The following is a 21762-nucleotide window of genomic DNA, read 5'->3' as shown; positions in this document are numbered from 1 at the left end:
GGGCAAAGAATTTGGGATTTTTGGGGCCAAAACCTTGGGATTTTGGGGCTGATGGTTTGGGGTCGATGCCCAACCCCTCTTGCACTCATCCCACCTCCAAATCCCCTAGAACCACCCCAAAACCACGGAGGAGAACATCAGAGTGGACTGCGTGTCCTGGCAGACAAATTCCAAGGATTTTTTGGGATAAAATCCCACTTTTTGTGCTGTTCCTCGTGCAGGGGACACCGGAGGGGCCTCGGAGTGGCCTCGTGTCCCCAGGGTGGGGCTGGGGCCACCCCGGGACCCTCAGGAGCCTCCCGGGGGTGAGTCCGGCTGGGGAGGAGAAAATTGGGAATTGGGAGGGGCTGGAATTGTCCCTTTATGCCAGGAATTTCCCTTTTTCTCAGGAATTCCCTTTATTCCAGAAATTCCATTTTATCCCAGGAATTTTCCCTTTTCCCCAGGAATTTTCCCTTTTTCCCCCAGGAATTCCCATTTTCCCAGGAATTTTCCCTTTAGCCCAGGAATTCCCCTTTTCCCAGAAATTGTCCCTTTTTCCCAGGAATTTTCCCTTTTCCCATGAATTCCCTTTATCCCAGAAATATTGAATTTTTTTCCCCAGGAATTTTCCCCTTATCCCAGGAATTTTCCCCTTATCCCAGGAATTCCCATTTCCCCAGGAATTCCATTTCCCCAGGAATTTTCCCTTTGCCCAGCAGTACCAGGGGCTGAGGGGGCTCTGGCTGGTCCAAGGGGGTCTCGGTCTCCTCTGGGATTTTTGGGATGGGCTCGTGGACGTGGGGCTGGACCAGAGCTCCCAGATCTGCAAGGGAAGGGTCAGGATGAGAGCTGGGAATCTCCGGGATTTGGGAATTCTGGGAATCTCCGGGATTTGGGAATTCTGGAGCGGTTTGGGATGGGAGGAGCTTTAGGATCATCCCGATCCCATGGGAAGGGACATTGCCACCATCCCAAACTGGAATTAGAAACTTCCAGGGATGGGATAAGAAAATATCCAAATAAAAACTGAATATCCCAGAAAAAATAAAACATCCCAATAAAATTGAATATCTCAGAAAAAAATTAAATATCTCAATAAAACCGAATATTCAAGGAAAAATGAAATATCCCAATAAAATTAAATATCCCAGAAATAAAATCCCAATAAAATGAAATATAAAAGAAAATATCCCGGTAAAGTCAAAATACCCCAATAAAATCAAACACCCAATTAGAAAAATACCCCAAAAAATTAAAACAAAATAAAATGAAATAAAATGAAATAAAATATAATGAAATATAATATAATAAAATATAATAAAGTAAAATAAAATAAAATAAAATAAAATATAATAAAATAAAATATAATAAAATAAAATACAACCAAACTTCCCAGTAAAACCAGTTCCCCCAGTTACCCTGCAGGGCTCACCTGAGGAGTCGCTGCCGCTCGTGGCCCTGTCCAGGATCCCTGTGACCAGAACAGACCCAAAATCTGAATTTTCCACCCCAAATCCCCTTTGGAAAACCCCAAAAGCAGCCGAGCCCCAGTTTGGGTTTGGAGCGGGAAAAAACCCCAAAACCCCAAAAAATTGTGGAGAAGAAAAGGGCAGAGGTGACCCCAAAGGAGGGAAATTTGAGGTAAAATGGGAAATTTGGGATGAATTTGGGGAATTTGGGGAATTTTGGAGCACAGGGGAACCTCCCAGCCCTGAGCTGTGACCACGGGACGGTTTTGGGATCAGGATCCCCCTGATGGTGCTGCACCCCAAAAAGGGACATTTTGGGGCACTTTTGGGGCTTTTGGGGTTTTGACTTCTGGATCTTTTTGGGGCATTTCTGCATGTTTTGGGATTGTGGCCTCTGGGGGTTTTGGGTTTTTGGGTCTGACCTTTGTCCTTTTTCCTCTGGTAGGTGACAAAGAGCACGAGCAGGGCCAGCACCACGAAGATGACGGGGGACCAGTACCGGGCTGAGACACCCGAGGAGGTTCCTGTGGGGACAGAGGTGACATGGGGGGACATCCCCCAAGAAGATGACAGGGGCCCCAGGTTGGTGGCACATCACCTGGAGTGGTGACATGTCCCCCAGAGTTGTCACACATCCCCCATAAGGGTGACAAGTCACCCGAGACAGTGACAAAGCCCCCAGAGTTGTGACATGTCCCCGAGGAGGGTGACAAGTCCCCACGGGGGTGGCACACACCCCTCAAGAGGGTGACAAGTCCTCCAGGGGTGCCGTCACCTCCTCATGATGGTGACAAATCTCTGGGGACAATGATGAACCTCTGGGGACAATGCCACCTCCCCATGATGGTGACAAACCCCTGGGGACAATGACAAAACCCATTGGGACAGCACCACTTCCCCAGAATGGTGACAAACCCTTGGGACAGTGCCACCTCCCCATGATGGTGACAGGTCCCTAGGGACAATGCCACCTCCCTGGGGACAGTGCCATGTCCAATCAATGGTGACAATCCCCTGGTGACAATGTCACCTCCCTGGGGACAGCACCACCTCTCTGGGGACAATACCACCTCCCTGGTGACCATGCCACCTCCCTGGGGACAATACCACATCCCTGGGGACAGTGCCACCTCCCTCCCTTCCCCCGGAACTCACGGCTCTGGTTCCCCGCCGATGTCACCGCGTGGTCCCCGAGGCTCCCAGGAGGGCTCGTGGTGACCCTCGGCCACGTTGTCACCGCGTCCCCGTCCCCGGTGGCCGCGCTGGGGTGTCCTGGTGGCTCCAGGGGGTCCCGTGTCCCCTCCGGGGTCTCCTCGGTGACATTCCCGTTGTTCCCGTTCCCCGACTCCTCTTCCTGGAAGCCGAGGGCTGGGGATTTGTGGGGTTTGGGATTTGTCCATTCTGCCCCAAATTCCGGGGTCAGGAACGGGAATGTCCACCCCAGTGTCCCCTCAGGGGACGTGGGACAGGGTTTGGGGACAGCGCCAGAGGGTGACAGGTCAGGAGGGCCCCAGAAGGAAATTTTGGGGAAGAGGAGAGGGAAAGAAATCCCGGGAATTCTGAGGGAGCGGGGATGGGATCCCAGGAATGGCCGGAGATGTTCCAGGTGGGATTTGGGGTGGAAATCCAGGAAATTCTGCCCCAGAGGGTTTTGGGGTTCTGGAACAGCTCCAAGGGATGATCCCAACCCCAAAACCTCCAGGAGGGTTTGGAAAACGCTCCCAGACACCAGGTGGGATTCAGGGCTTTTGGGGATTTGGGGATTTTGGGATGGCCTGAGGCTGGGTTGGGTGATCCGTGCAGGTTTTTCCACCTCAGGAGGTCCCACAGCTCTCCGAGGGGGCTGAGCTCAAGCGGAGTAGCGGCCCCACATCCTGTGGGGTTCACACCTCACCCCCGACGACGAAAACCCCAAATCTGTCAGGTTCGCACAGTGGAAAATGGGGGCTGGGGCTGAGCTGAGGCCGTTCCGAAACCCAGGGGGTTTTGGGGTCGTGCCACCAGCAGGGAATTATAAAATACCCCAAAATATCCCAAAATACCCCCAAATATCCCAAAATATCCCAAAATACCCCAAAATATCCCGTTTGGGGCATGGAATTGGGGAATGTGAGGTGGAAGGACCCACCAGGATCATCCAAGTCCCGTTCGTGGCCCTGCTAAGATCAAAACCAACAAAACCAACCCAAAACAGTCCAAAAGCCCCTCCTGATGCTCTGGGATGGATCTGGGGAGCTGGGACAGCTCAGAAGACCCCAAAACCCTCATGGGAACACAAAGCACGCTCAGCAAAGCCGGGCTCAACCCAAACCTGAGCTTAACCCCCAGGAAAAGCCCTCCGGGGACCTCCCTGCGCTGCTCCCGCTGCCTTCAGCCCCCTCCTCTTCCTCATCCTCCTGATCCGAGCCCCCCGGCCCCACTCACCGGCCCCGGAGCAGAGCAGGGCGAGGCAGAGCCCCCCAAAGCCCCTCGGGCCCATCCTGCCCCGCCCGGCCCCTCGGAGCCGCCTCCCTTCCCCTTTCGGCGCAGGAAGCGGCGGTTGGTGAGCAAAGGTGGTGAAATCGGGGGAGGAACGGGCAAAAACCATCCCGAGGTCCTTCCTCCACACCATGGATCACCTCTCCAACCCATGGATCATCTCTCCACCCCATGGATTCATTTCTCCGTCCCATGGATCCGTTTCTTCTAGCCATAGGATTATTCTTCCACCCCATAGAATTTCTCCATTCCATGGAGAAATCAAATGGATTTATTTCTCCACCCCATGGATCGTCTATCCAATCCATGGATCATCTCTCCATCCCCATGGATCATTTCTTCACCCCATAGATTCATTTCTCCATCCCATGGATCCGTTTCTCCTTGCCACGGGTTTACTCTTCCATCCCATAGGATTGCTTCTCCATTCCATGGAGAAATCCAATGGAATTATTTCTCCACCCCATTGGATTCATCTCTCCACCCCATGGATGTTTCCCCTTGCCATGGGTTTACTCTTCCATCCCAGAGTCGCTCTCCGTGTCCCGTTTTCCCTCAGATCCACCCCAAATCCCGGATCCCCAATCCCGAACCCTGGCCCTGCAGGGATTGGTGGGGCCGAGGTTTTGGGGGTTCTTTTGGGGGGCTGGGTGCTGTAAAATTTAGAATGTCCCGGAGGTGGGGAAAGGGAGCAGGTGCTCAAACCACACAAGCTCTGACGGGAGGCGTCATTTCTTGTTCCGCTTTAACTTCCTGGCGTTATTTTTGGTTGGTTTTGGTGGTTTTCAGCCCTGCGAGAAGCTGAAGCTTTTGCAAGGCTCAAAATACAACAGAAGAAAAAAAGTTTTAAATAAAGTAAATTTTTATTTATAAAAGAAATCCCTGAGCTTTAAAAAATGACTTTTCCGTGCAAAAAGGGGCTGGTTTGGAGCCTTCCCTGGACATCTCCAAAGAACCCACTGGATGCCTGTCTGGGTGATCAGGATGGGGACTGACAGCCCTGGAGGGCTTTTCCACCCTCGGGAATTTCAGGATTCCATGGGAAAACCCTTTGGAGAGTCTCCTCCAGCCTGCCTGGGAGTCCCGGCAGCTTTGGCAGAGTTTTGGTACCGAATTCCAGTGGGAAAGGTTGGGGAAAGGAACCTGAATCCCACAGAGATGCCAAAAATGTGAAGTTCCCAAAAACACGGAGAAATTCCCCATGAAAAATCCTCCCTGAAATCCCAAAGAGAGGGAAACTGAAGCAGCAGAGATGAGGAGGGGAAGGGACATGACAAAAGGGGGAGATCCATGAGATCCAGGTTTGGAGTGGCATTGGGGATGTTGGAGCTGTTCTGGAGCCACCTTGTGGTGTCCATCTGTCTGATCAGGGAGTGGATACCTCTTAAACCAGTTCCAGGTCCTTTAAACCAGTTCCAGATCCTTCTAAACCAGTTCCAGGTCCTTTTAGACCAGTTCCAGGTCCTTTCAAAGCAGTTCCATCTTCTTATAAATCAGTTCTGATTCAAAACAAGTTATGGTTTCTTGTAAACCAGGCTCAGTTTCATTAAAATAAATCTTTATATCACTTCCAGGTTTTTAAACCAGTTTCATGTTCTGAAACCAGTTCCAGTCCCTTTAAATTGGTCTCTCGATCTTCAAACCAGTTCTGGGTCCTTCTACATCAGCTCCAGGCCGGTCACGGTGGCATTTTCTGCTGTCCCCCCATCCGCCTGCAAGGACAGACGGACACAAGCTCGGTTTGGGGTCCTGGGGGCTGATCCAGGGTTTGGTTTGAGGGCTCGAGACCCCTCTGTGCCCGTCCCAGCTCCAGGGGTTCCATATCCCAGCCCGGGCTCACCTGCTCTGGACGCTTGACCAGGGAATAAACGGTTGAGGGGGGTCCCCCCTCTGCTGGTTTGGCTTTAGTTCCATCAGGGACGTGCTGGGGGGAAAAAGATTTTTAAATTTTGAAAATTTAAAAAAAAAATTTAAGAATTTTAAAAATTTTTAGGGCTCGGTGTTGGAAAAATTATCCCAAATCCAGGAACCCCACAAAGCGCCACCTCTGGAGGTGTTGTCCCATCCCAAGGCCAGGTTGGATCATCCTGGGACAGTGGGAAGCGTCCTCACCCACAAAAGGGGACAATTTTAAACTCCCAGCCCTGAAACCCCCATTTTTCTCTGATCCCCTCCAAAACCGAGATTTTGGGGCTGGGCATGGAGTTTTGGGCAAGTTCAGGTGCCCTTGGGCCACCTCCAGCCATGGCACTTCCCACTTGGAATTCTCAAAAGGAATCAAGGGCTGTCCAGCCATCCCCAAGGTGTCCTCAGAGTGCCCCAGGGTGTCCCCAAGGTGTTCCCATCCCCAGACTCACCTGCTGGGAAGGTCCCACCTCGGCGTACACGGTTGTGTAGTCGTTTGTGGCCCCTGGAACTGGGGGAAAAAAGCAGGAATTTGGGGTTTTGGGATGCAGGGAATGCGGGAATCCCAACCTCAGGAGTCCAGGCTTGGGTAAAACCCCGACCCCGAAGCCCCTCGGAGCTGCTGGAGGTGGGAATTGCTCCGCATCCCACCCTCCCTGGTGCCGCGGGGTCGGGATGAACTTCCAGCACCAAGGACAGGGAAAATCCGCCCGGTTTTGGTTTAAATCCCAAATTCCTGGCTGCTTTTTTGGAGGACAAAATCCTTTTGTTTCTCCTTCATGTTGTCCCTCATTGCTCACCGAACAGAGTGAGGAAAGGGGATTTAAATCCTTAAAATCCCATTTTTGGGATAAATTTCCAATTGGAATTCCTGGGTGAGCAAGTGGGGATCAGGCACAGCTTGGACTGGATGGTCCTGGAGGGATTTTCCAGCCTCAGGGATTCTGGAATTCTTGGCTGGACTGACCCTGAGTTCCCAAGTGGAATTCCTGACTTTTCCCCCTAAATGTCTCTTTTTTTTTTTTTTTTTTTCCATTTTAGTTTAGTTTAGTTTAGTTTATTTTACCCCAAACTCTCTCTTTTTTTTCATAATCCCACAGCTGCACTCCCAGCTCCCCATTGGTGGTCTGGGAGGAAGTTTTCCAGCAGAAATTGGTGGAAAATGGGATTTCAGGAATTTGGGATCATCCCCCAGGATCATCCCCTCCCTCTCCCCACCAGGACAGAGGGGTCGGGGTCCTTCAGCTCCGATCCCAAATCACGGCACCGGGGATGGTTCCCCTGATCCTAAATGCATTTCCCTGGTTATTGCCACCAGGAAAAGGGCCGGGAACTGCCCCAAAATCCCACCTGTGTCTGCAGGCCTGGGCTGGGAGAGGGGGAATTTCGTCCAGCCTGGGGGAGATGCGACAGAATCAGAACCACAAATCAGCCCCAAATTCACCCCAGATCAGCCCCAAATCCTCCCCAAATCCACCCCAAATCAGCCCGAAATCCGCCCAAAATCCACCCCACATCTGCCCCACCCTGGCTCTGTCCCCCTCCCAGGTCCCCTCTCCTGCTCCCCAGGGCTCCAGGGATGGTTTTCCATGCTCACCTTTGGATTTCCACAGGACCATGAGGAAAATCAACAAAAGGACCAGGACCAAAATCCCGGCTATGACCCCGACCCCAGCCCTGACCCCGACCTGGCCGCTGGAGAGGGCGCCTGGAAAAGGGAGAGCATGCAGAAGATCTCAGGGGACCGGGATCAGCCCATCCCAAACCCAGCATTCCCATGTTCCTCAGGGGATCAGGATCAGCCCATCCCAGCCCCAAATCCCAGCTTTTCCTGCTCTCAGGGGATCGGGATCAGACCATCCCAACCTCAACATTCCCATTCCCATTCCCATCCCATCCCAACCCCAACCCTTCGTGTTTCTCAGGGAATCAGGATCAGTCCATCTCACCTTTCCCTCCACCTTTCCATGGCCCTCACAGGAAGTGGGATCGGCCCATCCCAACCTCAACTTTCCCATCCCAACCCCAAATCCAAATGTTCCCATGGCTCTCAGGGGATCAGGATCAGCCCATCCCAACCCCAAATCCCAGCTTTTCCTGTTCTCAGGGATCGGGACTAGCCCATCCCAACCCCAACTTTCCCATGTTCCTCAGGGGATCAGGATCAGCCCATCAGGATCTGTTCCCGGCTCTCACCTGCGCAGAGCTCCCCGAGGTTGGTGACAATGATGCTCCTGCTGCTGACGGGGTTCCGTGCCGAGCACATCACTGTCTCCAGCCCATCCTGGGATGTTTGGTTCACCAGCAGCACCACGGAGCTCCCGTCCCAAGTCCGACCCCGCACCCTCCAGGTGTAGGAGACGTTCCCTCCGTGTGCGGAGCAGCGCAGGGAGGAGCTGCAGCTCCCGCCCGAGCAGTTCTGGGCCTCGCAGGTCACCGTGGGCTCTGCCAGCTCCCCTGCGGGCACCACGGTGTCACAAACCTCTCTTTTAGTGTAAAACCCCCCAAAGGAGTGCTAAAAGCACGCCCAAAACAGCACTAAAAGCACTCCCAAAACAGCACTGAAAGCACCCCCAAACAGCACTGAAAGCACCCCCAAACAGCACTAAAAGCACCCCTAAAACAGCGCTAAAAGCACCCCCAAAATTTCACTAACAGCACCTACTGAACACCTGCAGGCTGAAGGCGGATCTTTTTCCGTTGATTGTTACAGAGTAGGTCCCGGCATCCTCCATCCTCAGCTGGGAGATGGTGAGCGCGTGGCCGCTCTTGGAGACAGAAAAACGGGTTTTGAATTCCTCTTTATGAAATGCAGGTCGAGGAGGGCCGTCAAATATCACAGTCACTATGGCTTCATTCCCAAAAAACCAGAGTGCTGTCATTCTGTCTGGGTTGCGGCTCTGGAAGGTCACGGACCTGCCCAGGACCCCGTTCACCTCCTTGGTGTCGCTGGCGCTCACTGGGGAGAGAAAACGGGGAGAGAACTTGAGATGGGGGTGGGGGGAATGTAGGATGAAGGTGGGCTCAGAGTGGGATGGAGGTCGGTTTAAGGGGGCATGGAGGTGGGATGGATGTGGAATGGAAGTGGGATGAATTTGGGATGAAGGATTGCTGAGTTTGGGCTGGAGACAGGATGAAAGTAGGCTGAAGTTGGGATGAAAATGTGGGATGGAGTTGGGATTAAGGTGGGATCAAGGTGGGATCAAGGTGGGATGGAGAGATGAAGGTAGGCTGAAGGTGGGCTGGAGCTGGGATGAAGCTGGAATGAAGGAGTGATGAGCATGGGCTGGAGATGGGATGAAAGGGGGAAATGAAGGTGGCATGAAAAGCTGGGATCAAAGTGGGATCAGGTTGGGATGAAGTTGCAGAATCCAGAGGATGAAGCCCATCAGGGCTGCGGGTGTTTGAGGGCTCATGGGGGGTTCATGGAAGGGTCCCTGGGGGAAGGAAGAGCACGAGGGCACCCCCAGGCCGAGCCCGGAGGGGAACTGAAAGGGAAAGGAGAACGAGGAGTTGGAGACAGCCTGGCCCTGGACTCTGCCAGGGGTGTGTGGGGCAGCTCCACCACGGCTTCTCCTGGCTGAGCACTCCCTGTGGCCACAGGGAAGGGAACTTTGGAACGGTGGACTCGCTCCAACAGTTCCATGAACTTCTCATGGTGGGGGCACCAGACCTGGCGGGATCTGGAGATTGCACATGGGATCTCACCATTCCAGGTGGGATCTCACCATTCCAGGTGGGATCTCACCATTCCAGGTGGGATCTCACCATTCCAGGTGGACGCTCACCATTTCAGGTGGATTCTCACCACTCCAGTTTGGATCTCACCACCGAAGGTTGGATCTCACCATTCCAGGTGGAATCTCACCATTGCAGCAATGAGAACCCTCCACACTCCTTTGGGTGCAGCCCAGGACAAGGTCCAGGATCCCTCAGGACCCGTCCCTTCCCTCCAGTGACCACACCATGCCCTTGGCTCACCAATTTGAGGAGGAAGGAGCTGTTCTTGTTATTTTTGCAACTTCCCATTTCCAATGAACCGTGCCACCCCATTTATACCAGGAATGGAGTTCTCCTTCCCAGTTTTCCTAACAGGGAACTGATCCTGGCCCAGCCCCGAGGTCAGGCTCAGCACCAGCCTCAGCCACCCCTGCGACATGGACAGAAGAGCCCATGGCAGGAACAAGCTGCAGGGGCAGATAAACTCACAGGAATAACAAAACCACGGGATGGTTCACATGATAAACCCCCCTCAGAGCGGGCAAGGGCTGAACCTTGCCCAATTTCCCTCTTTTCAGCCAGAAAACACCCCAAGATGAGACCCCCAAAAACCAGGGAGACAACGTGGAGAGGAGCAGGAGCTGAAGGCAGAGCAGGATGTCTGGAGAACATCTGGAGCATAGATGGACACCAGAGATGGACACCAGGGATGGACACAGAGATGGACACCACAGATGACACCAGAGATGGACAGCAGAGATGGACACCACAGATGACACTAGGGATGGACACCAGAGATGGACACAGGGATGGACACCAGCCCTCCAGCAGGTTTCTGTGGTAGCAGGTTTCCATGGCAGCCCTGGATCCCAACATTAGGCACAAATCCACCCCATGGAGCTGCTCTGGTGCTCCCAGCCATCCCTTGACCCCAAAAAACCCAAAACCACCCCAAGATCTCCTTCCCAGGGGACCTGGCACTCACTGGTTTGGTGGAGGAGCATGAGGATGGTGAGATGAGGGATCCAAAACACGTCCATGGATGTCCAGAAATCGAGCGGATTTTGGGGCACCAGTGGGCAAAAATGCGTACGATGAGGAGGAAGAGGAAGAGCGCCTGCGCGGCTTTTAGTGCCTGGCTGGGGGGGAAGTGGTTGTGATCATAAATGACGCATCAAGGAGAGGCAATTCACACCCCAAAAAGGGATATTTGAGGTGTTAAAAACCAAAACCACTGTGTTTTCCATGAAAAGATGATGGACCAAAAGCGTCACCTGCACCAAGCTGTGTCCCACCACCACCACGTGTGGGACAAGTGGCTCAGGTTTTCCGTGGTTCTTTCAGCCTTGGCCATAAAGGAACAGCTCCAGTCCCCTCTGTCCCCCCCCAAAAGCCACCCCAAACACGGGACAATGACAATTTTTTGAAATATCGCTTCCCAGTCAGGATTATTCAGGGAACGTCACATGCAGACGGTTGTGGCGAAACTTTGGGGCGAGAGGGAAGTGAGCTGGGGCAGATTAAAAAATTGTCATACATGTTCTAAAAATATTCTTTTAAAATGGATTAAAAATCCTAAATAAAGCCCAGGTTCCTCTGCCCCAGTGAGGAACTGGGAGCTGCTGACCCAGACTGGTCTGGGGTGGAAGGGAATTTAAGGACAAGATTTTGGGGTTGAAAAGGGGATTTGGGGGCTGGAACCAGGAGGAATTTGGGGCGGGAACAAGGAGGATTTTTGGGTGGGAACAAGGAGGGTTTTGGGGTTGGAACAAGGAGGATTTTCGGGTGGGAACGAGGAAGATTTTGGGGTGGGAACGAGGAGAATTTTGATGTTGGAAACGGGAGGATTTTGGGGCTGGAAAAAGAAGGATTTTGGGGTTGGAACAGGAAGGATTTGGGGGTTGGAACCGGGAGGATTTGGGGGCTGGAACGGGGAGAATTTTGGGGTTGGAACCGGGAGGATTTTGGGGTTGGAACGAGAAGGATTTTTTTGGAGTTGGAACAGGGATTTTGAGATTGGAAAGTGCATTTCGGGGTTGGACATTCCTCCCCAAACCTCCCGGCCCTGCTGCTGCTGGGCTGCCCGAGCTGGGGACAGCGGAGCCACCGCGATGTCCCCAAGCGTCCCCGGCGCTCGCTGCAAAGGGAAAGCAAAACCCCCCAAAACACCCCAAAATTGCCCTCCCGGGGCGACTCAAATCAGTTCCCTGCGAGCTTTGGGGCTGAGAGCGCCGCGCTCCGGACACGTCCCTGTCCCATCTGCCACAGGGGCGGCCGCAGGAGGAGGAGGAGGAGGAAGGAAGGAGCCGGGGCAGAGGAAGCCCCGGCGGGCGCTCGCAGCCCCGAGGGGTCCCCGCTCCGCTCCGCGATGTCCCCGCTCGGGGGTCGCCGCTGTCCCCCCGCGCTGCTGGCGCTGCTGCTGGGCCTGGCCGGGAGCCGAGGTGAGGAGGGGGCGCGGGGGGACCGGGGGGGCTGCGGGAATTGGGGAATTGGGGAATTGCTGCGGGGATTGGGGAATTGCTGCGGGGAAAAGCCGGAGCGGCGCTCGGGGGGATGGAGAGGGGCTGGCTGCGGCTTTGGGGGGATTCTCCTCGCTCCTCTCAGCCCCCCCTTGGCCAGGCAGAGCCGACCCGTGACGCGGGGCCGGTTCCCCTTTCTGGGCAGCGTTTGGGGTGCGGAGTTTGCCTGAAAGTCGCGACTTGCCCGGCTCTGGTTTAGGATCCCCGGAATGCCAAAATCCGGCTGTGTCCCGCCCCGTGACCGCGGGAGCGTCGCTGTGCCTGGTGCCGGAGAAACCCCCGCGGGAGTGGACAGAGATGCACTGGAAATGGGACATTAATTCAGGAGCGTTGCAGTGGATCCTGACAGCCCGCAGGGATAGAAGTGTCTCCTATCCCAGAGGTCCTTTCCATGGGAGAGTGAAATTCCATCCAGGAAACCTCTCCCTGTGCATCTCCCCGGTTCGCAGGGAGGATAACGGGGTCTATTGGGCCGAGTTCGAGAATTCAGGAGTGATTTCAACCCGGTGCTTCCGAGTGTCCGTGTGGGGTGAGTGGCTGGGTCCTTGTGTCCTTCTGTCCCTCTTTCCCCATGTCCCCATGTCCCCCTGTCCCCCTGTCCGGGTGTCCTCCTGTCCCCTCTCACCCCGCTGTCCCCGCAGACCCCATCCCGCGGCCGGAGCTGAAATCCCAAATCCTGCAGCGGGATCGGGGCCGGTGCCACCTGTCCCTGCTCTGCTCCAGCCCCGGGAACGTCTCCTACAGCTGGGCCTGTGCCGGGGATGGCCCGGAGCCGGTCCCGGGGCAGATCCCGGGGCAGATCCCGGGGCAGATCCCGGGGCAGATCCCGGGGCAGATCCCGGGGCAGATCCCGGGCAGCTCCTCCCGGCTGCTCCGGAGCCTCCCCGAGGGCGCGGATCCCCAAATCTGCCTCTGCAACGTCAGCAACCCCGCGGGGTGGAGCGCGGCCCGCGCCGCCCTCACCTGCCCAGGTGAGCTCCCCGTGGGACCGGGGTGCGGCTGAGCATGCCGGGGTTTACAGGCCTTAAATGGGGAAAAAATGGGGGAAATTTTGGAAAATATTAAAAAAATTCGTTTAAGCAGATGTAAATAATATAATTTCAAATTTAACTTTTTTGTATGCATTCTGTGTAAAAACTATAGTTATATATATATTAATATATATAATATTAATATATATAAAATATTATTTATATCTATTAATATCTATAAAATATATAAATTAATATCTATAAAATATATATGTACTGGTATTTATATAATACGCTTTTATATAGAATGGGTACTTATTTTTATATATAATATATACTCATTTTTCTATATAAATATACTTGTTTTATATATATATATATATATATATATATATATATATATACTTCTTTTTATATCCTTAATGCATAATTATCTAGGAAATTTTTGTTCTGTATAAGGCCATTTTTGTTCTGTAATCTCTCTATAAATTTAGAGATTCACGGAATCCTGGGGTGATTTGGATGGGAAGGGAACCCCAAATCCCAGCCCAGTTCCAGGATTTTGGGATTCTTTTCCAGTAATTCCAGGGAATTTCAGCCCCTGGAGACCGGTGGTCGTGGCCGTGGCCGAGGGGCTGATCCTGCTCCTCGTGGGCTTCTCCTGCTGGTGGAGGGAGAATTCCCGGGAAGGTTTGTCTGGAATGTGGGGGCAGGATCCCAAATCTGGGGGTTCTGACCCCAAACCGGCCCTTGGAACCCCAAAATCTGGGTGTTCTGGAATCAAAAATCCCCAAAATGTCCCAAATCCCGCCCGTTTTCCTTGCAGGATAACAGAGGTTACAGGTGCTTCCCAAATCCCACCAGCCACCGGCGCCGCCAAAATTCCAGAATCTCCATTCCTATGGAATTCTTCTCCTGGGAACTCCAGCACCCACTGGGATCCATGGAATAGAAATATCCAGAAATTCGGGTTTTTCCCCCAAGATTCAACCCCCAGCTGCACCTCGGAGCGAAGATTTGGGGATGGAAAACTCCGGAAAGTATGGATTTGGGATTGGGCAGGGGTGGGGATTCTGTGGGGATTTTAGGGTTTGGAAATCTGAGAATCCTTTTTATTAAATTTTTTTATTGGTGCAAATACAGCTGAGCTGCAAAATAAACTTGTTTAATTAATTAATTGGCTGATTAGAGGCTGAATTACACCTCGGGCACAGGAAGAGAGGGAAACCCCCCGATTCTCACCTTGGTTTTCTTCCCCCAAATCCAGGTCCAGCCTGGGAAACCTCTCCAGAATCCAGTTCCAAGGGATTTTTAAATTCCAAGTTTATTTTCCTTTCCCTCCACCCCAATCCACGAGCTCGGACCGAGGGACACCTGAGATGTTTTGGGATGATAAAATCCCTCAGACCGGTGGGAAAGGATGGGAATGGGGAAGTTTGGTGTGACCTGGCTCCTGCCGCAGAGGGGTCGCCAAAATCCCTCATTCCTTGGGCCAAAATCCAGCGGATTTGGGATTTTTAACCCATTCCAGAGCTCAGGAAATAAACCCTTGTTCTTCCTCTTTGAAGTCCCTGTGGATTCCCTTGGGAATTCAGGACCACGGGGATGAGATCCTGAAATTCCACAGGGATGAGGTCGGAGTCCAAATCCCGACGGCCTTCCTGATGTCGCGGGTGTGGGAATGACCATTCCAGGTTCCCTGGGTGTGGGAATGACCATTCCTGGTTCCACGGGTGTGGGAATGACCATTCCTGGTTCCATAGGTGTGGGAATGACCATTCCAGGTTCCACGGGTGTGGGAATGACCATTCCAGGTTCCACGGGTGTGGGAATGACCATTCCAGGTTCCACAGGTCTGGGAATGACCATTCCTGGTTCCACGGGTGTGGGAATGACCATTCCAGGTTCCACGGGTCTGGGAATGACCATTCCTGGTTCCACGGGTGTGGGAATGACCATTCCTGGTTCCATAGGTGTAGGAATGACCATTCCAGGTTCCCTGGGTGTGGGAATGTCCATTCCTGGTTCCATAGGTGTGGGAATGACCATTCCAGGTTCCACGGGTCTGGGAATGACCATTCCTGGTTCCACGTGTCTGGGAATGACCATTTCTGGTTCCATAGGTGTGGGAATGACCATTCCAGGTTCCACGGGTGTAGGAATGACCATTCCTGGTTCCACAGGTCTGGGAATGACCATTCCCGTTGGATCCTCCATCATTCCCAGCCCCAGTTGCATCCAGAGCCTCCCTCCCTTCTCCCACGGCTCCAGGATCCGGCTGGAATTCCTCCAAGCACAGCCTGGAATTCCTTCCCTGTGTCCAGCCCTTGTTTGACCGTCCCACACCAGACACACCGTTCGTTCCAGAGAGTTGCCCCCAAATCCTCTGGGGTGCTCGGGGATCCCCAAAGGATCCCCAGGATCAGCAGCGATTCCAGCCAGGAAGGGATCCCAGGGAGGCTCTGGAGTTGGTATGGGATCCCCAAGGGATCCCCCAGGATCCCCAAAGGATCCCCTGGGATCAGCGGTGATTCCAGCTGGGAACGGATCCCAAGGAGGCTCTGGAGTTGCTATGGGATCCCTGAAGGATTTCCTGGGATTCCCAAAGGATCCCCTGGGATCAGCAGTGATTCCAGCCAGGAATGGATCCCAGGGAGGCTCCGGGGGTGCTCAGGGATCCCCAAAGGATCCCCCGGGATCAGAGGTGATTCCAGCTGGGAACACGGATCCCAGGGAGGCTCAGGCCACGGGATGGGTCACGCTGGCGTAAACCGTCGTGGGCTCCTTGGGGGGGACAAAAATGGGGACGCCAAGGGGGTCACAAAATGGGGACACCAAGGGGTCACAAAATGGGGACACCAAGGGGTCAGCGAGGTGGCTGGGTAGGGGGTGCCCCACAAAGGGGGGGTTGGGGATGTTCCCCTTACCTGGGACAGCGGGGGACGTCCCCGCGGCGTTGGGGACACAGCCGGGGACCGGGGGGCTCCATTGGGGGTCGGGGGTGGCCCGGTGGCGGCGGCGTAGATGGTGGTGCAGGACACGGGGGTGGCGTTGGGGACGGTGCCTTTGGGCTTCTGAGGGAGGGGACAAAGGGTGGGCAGTGACACGAGGGTCCCCACGGGGTCACCCTGGTCCTGCTGGACGTTTTCCGGACAGGATTGTGCCCAACGGGTCTCGGAAAAGGGGGAAAATCAGGGGGAAAATCCCAGAGTTTGTCCCCAAAGCCACCGTGGGATGTTGGGCACTCAGCAAGTTGTGTTGTGACGGCTTTATTCCCCCTTTTCTTCACCGTTTTCCCCTATTTTTTCCCTCACTTTTACCCTTTTCCCCCCTTATCCCCTTTTTTCCCCATTTTCCCCATTTTTCCCCAATTCCCCCATTTTTCCCCATTTTTCCCCCTCACCTGCACCCGCTGCACCTGGGCGTAGATGGTGGCGCTGGCCGGAGTGACCTGGGAGGGGTCCGGGGTCACCTGGGAGGGGTCCGGGTCACCTGTGGGGTGGGAGGGGTCACACAATCCCAGGATCAGCCAGGTTGGAAGAGAATTCCAAGGTCTCCGAGTCCGACCTGTGTCCGGTCCCCTCTTGGTCATCCCGAGGAATCTCCAGGAATTCCTTGGACACTCCAAAGCTCCCTGAGCCCCTTCCAAGCCCTTTTCCCTTTTCCAGGAGGAATTTCCCCAAATTTCCAGGCCTGGCACAGCTCGAGGCCGTTCCCTCTTGTTCTGGCTCCATTCCCTGAGATCAGATCCCAAATTCCCCCTGGCAGATCCCAAATTCCCCCTGGATCCCCCTTTTCTCCAGGCTCAGCCCCTTCCAGATCCCTCAGGAATTCTCCTTCCAGGATTTTCTCTGCCAGGAACTGATCCTGGGTCCCTCAGAGCTGAGCTGGGAGAGGATCCCAGTGACCCCAGCGATCCCAGTGATCCCAGAGATCTGAGATATCCCAGTGATCCCAGAAATCTCAGAGATCCCAGCGATCCCAGTGATCCCAGCGATCCCAGTGATCCCAGCAATCCCAGCAATTCCAGAGATCCCAGAGATCCCAGCAATCCCAGCGATCCCAGCGATCCCAGCAATTCCAGAGATCCCAGCGATCCCAGTGACCCCAGAGATCCCAGAGATCCCAGCAATCCCAGTGATCGTGATCCCAGAGATCCCAGAGATCCCAGTGATCCCAGCAATCCCAGTGATCCCAGAGATCCCAGCCATCCCAGAGATCCCAGTGATCCCAGCAATTCCAGAGATCCCAGAGATCCCAGCCATCCCAGAGATCCCAGAGATCCCAGCAATCCCAGTGATCGTGATCCCAGAGATCCCAGAGATCCCAGAGATCCCAGCAATCCCAGTGATCCCAGAGATCCCAGCAATCCCAGCAATCCCAGTGATCCCAGAGATCCCAGTGATCCCAGCAATCCCAGAGATCCCAGTGATCCCAGAGATCCCAGTGATCCCAGAGATCCCAGAGATCCCAGTGATCCCAGCCATCTCAGAGATCCCAGTTATCCCAGTGATCCCATTGATCCCAGCAATCCCAGAGATCCCAGTGATCCCAGCGATCCCAGAGATCCCAGTCCCATCCCCCGTTCCTCAAGTGACCACAGGGGACCAATCCCAGCCAGGGCTCGATGACCTCGGAATTCTTTCCCAACCTCTGGAATTCTGGGGACCCCCACCCGCTCCAGGACCCCCCAAACTCACATTTGGCCGAGCGGGTGGCCCTGCAGGTGACAATGACCACGATGGCGATGATGACGATGACACCGAGCACCACCAGAGGCACCAGGAGCTCTGTCCTCACCCCAGGGACACCTGGGACAGGAGGGGACACACAGGGGAGGTGGCCCCGGGTCACCCAGAGCCCTTTGTCACCTCTGTCACCTCATTTTTGTCATCTGTCACCTGATTTTGAGGCTGATTTTTGTCACCTCTGTCACCTGATTTTGGGGGCTGATTTTTGTCACCTGTCACCTGATTTTGGGGCTGATCTCCATCACTTTCTCCCCTGACTTTGGGGCGGATTTTTCTCACCGCTGTACTCTAATTTTGGGCCTGAATTTGGTCACTTTGTCACTGGATTCGGAGGCTGATTTTGTCACCTCTGTCACCTGATTTGGGGTTGATTTGCTGCAGAACAGGAAGCGAAGGGCAGGAAATGCCTCTGAGCTCTCTTGATTTGCCTTATTTGAGATAAAAACCCACTGGGGGGCTGGATGTGGGGTCGGAAAAAACCCTAAAATATCCCTGGTGGCTTTGAGGGGGCTCGAGGGACAGAAATATCTTGAAAGTTCAAAGAAATATCTCCAATATCTGTAAAAAATCTCCTGTCTAAAGGGGGATCCCATTAATCCACAGAAATATCTCAAATATCCATAGAAATCTCTCAAAATTCCCACACAAATATCTCAATTTTCCGCCCAAATCCACCAAGTTCCCACCATCTGAACGTCTCCAGAGCTTCCTTCCCACCCCACCACCCTGGGATTCTGAGGTTCTGAAATTCTGGGATTCTGAGATTCTGGGGTTCCAAAATTCTGTGATTCTGGGGTTCTGGGGTTCCAGGTTTCTGGGGTTCCAGGATTATGGGGTTATGGGATTCAGGGATTCTGGGGTTCCAGGGTTCAGGGATTTTGGGGTCCTGAGATTATGGGATCCCAAGATTCTGGGATTCCAGGGTTCTGGATTTCCAGGATTCTGGGATTCCGGGATTCAGGAATTCTCTGATTCCAGAATTCCAGGATTCCATTGTTCCAGGATTCTGGGACTCTGCAATTCCAGGATTCTGGGGTTCCAGGATTCTGGGGTTCCAGAATTCTGGGATTCTGGGGTTCCAGGATTCTGGGATTCCAGGATTTTGGGGTTCTGGGTTTCTGGAATTCCAGGATTCCATGATTCCAGGATTCTGGGGTTCTGGGATTCTGGGATAATGGGGTTCCAGAATTCTGGGATTCTAGGGTTCCAGGGTTCTGTGATTCCAGAGTTCCAGAATTCCAGGGTTCAGGGATCCCAGCTCCTACCCCCGTGCAGGGATCCGCACTGGTCGGTGTCGAAGGTGGCGTTGTGGGAGCTGACGGGGTTGCGGGCGGTGCAGACGCAGCCAAAGGCCGCGCTCCGCAGCGGGAACCGGAGCCTCAGGACGCTGCCGTTGGCCCGGCAGAGAGTCCCGGTGCCGTTGCTGTCCCGGCTGTCCCCGCTGTCCCCGCTGTCCCAGCTGTAGGAAACCTCGTCCCCCCGCTCCGAGGAGCAGCTCAGCTCCAGCCAGCAGCTCCCGTTGGACGATTCCTGGCGCAGGATCCGGATGCTGGGAACGGCCACCGGCTCTGGGGAGAGACGGGAATGCCAGGATTTGGAATTGGAGGACATGGAGGTTGGTGGTTTCCACCTCCCTCATCCCAGAGCTGCTCCCAAAAGGCTGAGAACACCCAGGAAAAAATCCAGGAAAACAGCAGGAAATTCCAGGAAAAGGCTGGGAATGTCCAACAAAATTTCAGCTTTTTTGCCGAGAGGTTCCGGCAAAAATGCTGAGATTGACCTCCAGCTCTGGAAAAAGGAGAAATGGAAATTCCAGGATTCTTTGGACATCAAAATGGACATTTCCATCCCCTTGACCACCACACACCTCCCAGACCTGCTCCCAAAATGCCAGAATCAACCAGGAAAAGCCTGGAATATCCACAAAAGGCCTGGAACATCCAAAAAAAAAAGCCTGGAACACTCAGGAAAGGTCTGGAACACCCAGGAAAAGGCCGGGATCACCATCCTGGCGATTCCCAGGGGATTTTTTTACCAAGCACTTCCAGCTGGATCTGCCAGACCTCCTCGTCCGAGCCCCGGTAGACGCTGTACTCGTAGAGCCGCCTGTCATCCCGGCTGGTGTTGAGGATTTCCAGGGAAAAGTTCTCCCCTAAGCGCATCCGCTCCGGCTCGAACTCCGTGTGGTTCTCGCCCGAAATCTTCAGCAGGAGTTTCTTCTTGAGCGGCTCCTCGGTGATTTTCTTCCAGGAGGCTTCCTTGAACTCTTTGGTGGGCTCCCACAGCTTGCGGGGGATCCGCAGGATCGTCCGTTCCCCCAGAGTCCCCAGCTGCGTCACCCGGGCACTGATCCCTGGGAAGAGGGGAGTGAGAAGGGTTGGGGCTCGCAGGGATCGTCCCCATCCCAATCCCGGAGGGATCCTCTGGGATCGGGGCAGGGGCGGCGCTGGATCCGGCCTGGGGAGACACAGGAGCCCAGATCTACAGGAGAAACCTCCAGGTCCAAGAGAGAGACCCCAAATCCAGAGGTGAAACCCCAAATCCAAGACAGAAACCCCCAGATCCAAAGGTGAGACCCCAAATCCAGAGGTGAAACCCCAAATCCAAAGGAAAAGACCCCAAATCCAAAGGAGAGACCTCAAATCTAAAGGTGAGACCCCAAATACAAAGGAGAGACACTAAATCCAAGGGAAACACCCCAAATCCCAGGGAAAGGCTTCAAATCCAAAGGTGAGACCCTGAATTGAAGGGAAAGACCCCAAATCCAAGGGAAAGACCCCAAATCCAAAGGGAAAGACCCCAAATCCAAAGGTGAGACCCTAAATCCAAAGGAAAGACTTTAAATCTAAAGGTGAGACCCCAAATCCAAAGGAGAGATGCTAAATCCAAAGGGAAAGACCCCAAATCCAAAGGAGAGACCCCAAATCCAAAGGAGAGACCCCAAATCAAAGGGAAAGACCCCAAATCCAAAGGAAAGACCCCAAATTCAAAGGGAAAGGCCCCAAATCTAAAGGAGAGACCCCAAATCCAAAGGGAAAGGCCCCAAATCTAAAGGAGAGACTCCAAATCCAAAGAAGTCTCGTTCCCAGCTTCAAACATCCTGGAATTTTGGGAATTGCAGCCACCTGGGAGCCGGCTCTGGTACAAATCCCACATTTTCCTTCTGCCTGAGGTGGTCCCAGGTTGGGGTTTTTGGAAAAAAATTGAAGGGTTTCATCTCCCACGGCCCGGGATTCCCGTGGGAGGATTTTTCCCCCAAACTCCCTTTGTTGTTCTTTATTTCAGGCCAATGATTCAGAATTTCCTTGATTTGGATTTTCCTCGACTCAGATTTTCCCTCATTTCTGGGCAAACAAATTTTGTTTTTGTAGGAAATTGTGAGAGGAGGAGAAGGAGGAGGAGGAGGAGGAGGAGGAGAAGGAGGAGGAGGAGGAGGAGCCAAATCTGGAGCTCCCAAAAGCGCAGAAGGGACCCCATTATGCCACCCCCACTTTTCCCAAAGCCTTTTTTCCATGGGTTTTTGCCCAAAAAGGAAAGGAAAAAGGAAAGGAAGAAAAAGGGAAGAAAAATGGAAGAAAAATGGAAGAAAAAAGGAAGAAAAATTGAAGAAAAATGGAAGAAAAAAGGAAGGAAAATGGAAGAAAAATGGAAGAAAAATGGAAGAAAAAAGGAAGGAAAATGGAAGAAAAATGGAAGAAAAAAGGAAGAAAAAAGGAAGAATAAAGGAAAAGGGAAACAACCTCATGCTGGTGGAACCTGGAATTTTGGCTGGAAGTCTGGAGGGAATTTTGGCTCTCCAGACCCCCCAAAAACAGGGATTGGCCCCATTTTCATGGAAGTTGTCCCATGGCAAAGGGTTGGGATCCTCAAGGTCCTTCCAGCCCAAACCATTCCATGATTTTATTCCTTGAGAATCTCCCAGCCCGTGGATCTGAGCCAATCCACTGGGAATCTCCCTCTGGAACAT

General features: G+C 53.5%; 3 protein-coding genes across 3 annotated transcripts; 1 reads left to right on the top strand and 2 right to left on the bottom strand.

Annotated features, from left to right (window-relative positions):
- Positions 1-6238: 6238 nt before the first annotated feature.
- On the bottom strand, positions 6239-10646 carry LOC134429345 (SLAM family member 5-like). The gene is made up of 5 exons (XM_063176479.1): positions 10540-10646; positions 8500-8793; positions 8031-8291; positions 7432-7542; positions 6239-6345 (listed from the first exon to the last, which is right to left on the bottom strand). Exons 1-5 carry the CDS (start codon positions 10592-10594, stop codon positions 6239-6241), a joined length of 828 nt encoding a protein of 275 aa, XP_063032549.1. The 5' UTR covers positions 10595-10646.
- Positions 10647-11922: 1276 nt separating this feature from the next.
- Positions 11923-14192, top strand: LOC134429344 (CD48 antigen-like). Its single transcript, XM_063176478.1, has 5 exons — positions 11923-11995; positions 12219-12602; positions 12715-13044; positions 13624-13734; positions 13871-14192. Exons 1-5 carry the CDS (start codon positions 11923-11925, stop codon positions 13873-13875), a joined length of 903 nt encoding a protein of 300 aa, XP_063032548.1. The 3' UTR covers positions 13876-14192.
- A 1591-nt stretch (positions 14193-15783) lies between these two features.
- On the bottom strand, positions 15784-21762 carry LOC134429343 (signaling lymphocytic activation molecule-like). The gene is made up of 7 exons (XM_063176477.1): positions 21684-21762; positions 19831-20148; positions 19061-19363; positions 17745-17855; positions 16448-16536; positions 15972-16118; positions 15784-15828 (listed from the first exon to the last, which is right to left on the bottom strand). The coding sequence occupies exons 1-7, from the start codon at positions 21760-21762 to the stop codon at positions 15784-15786; spliced, it is 1092 nt and encodes a 363-aa protein (XP_063032547.1).

This window comes from Melospiza melodia, chromosome 25, assembly GCF_035770615.1.
Source record: "Melospiza melodia melodia isolate bMelMel2 chromosome 25, bMelMel2.pri, whole genome shotgun sequence".
NCBI classification, from domain to species: Eukaryota; Metazoa; Chordata; class Aves; order Passeriformes; family Passerellidae; genus Melospiza; species Melospiza melodia.
This window is presented reverse-complemented; position numbering and strand designations above follow the sequence as displayed.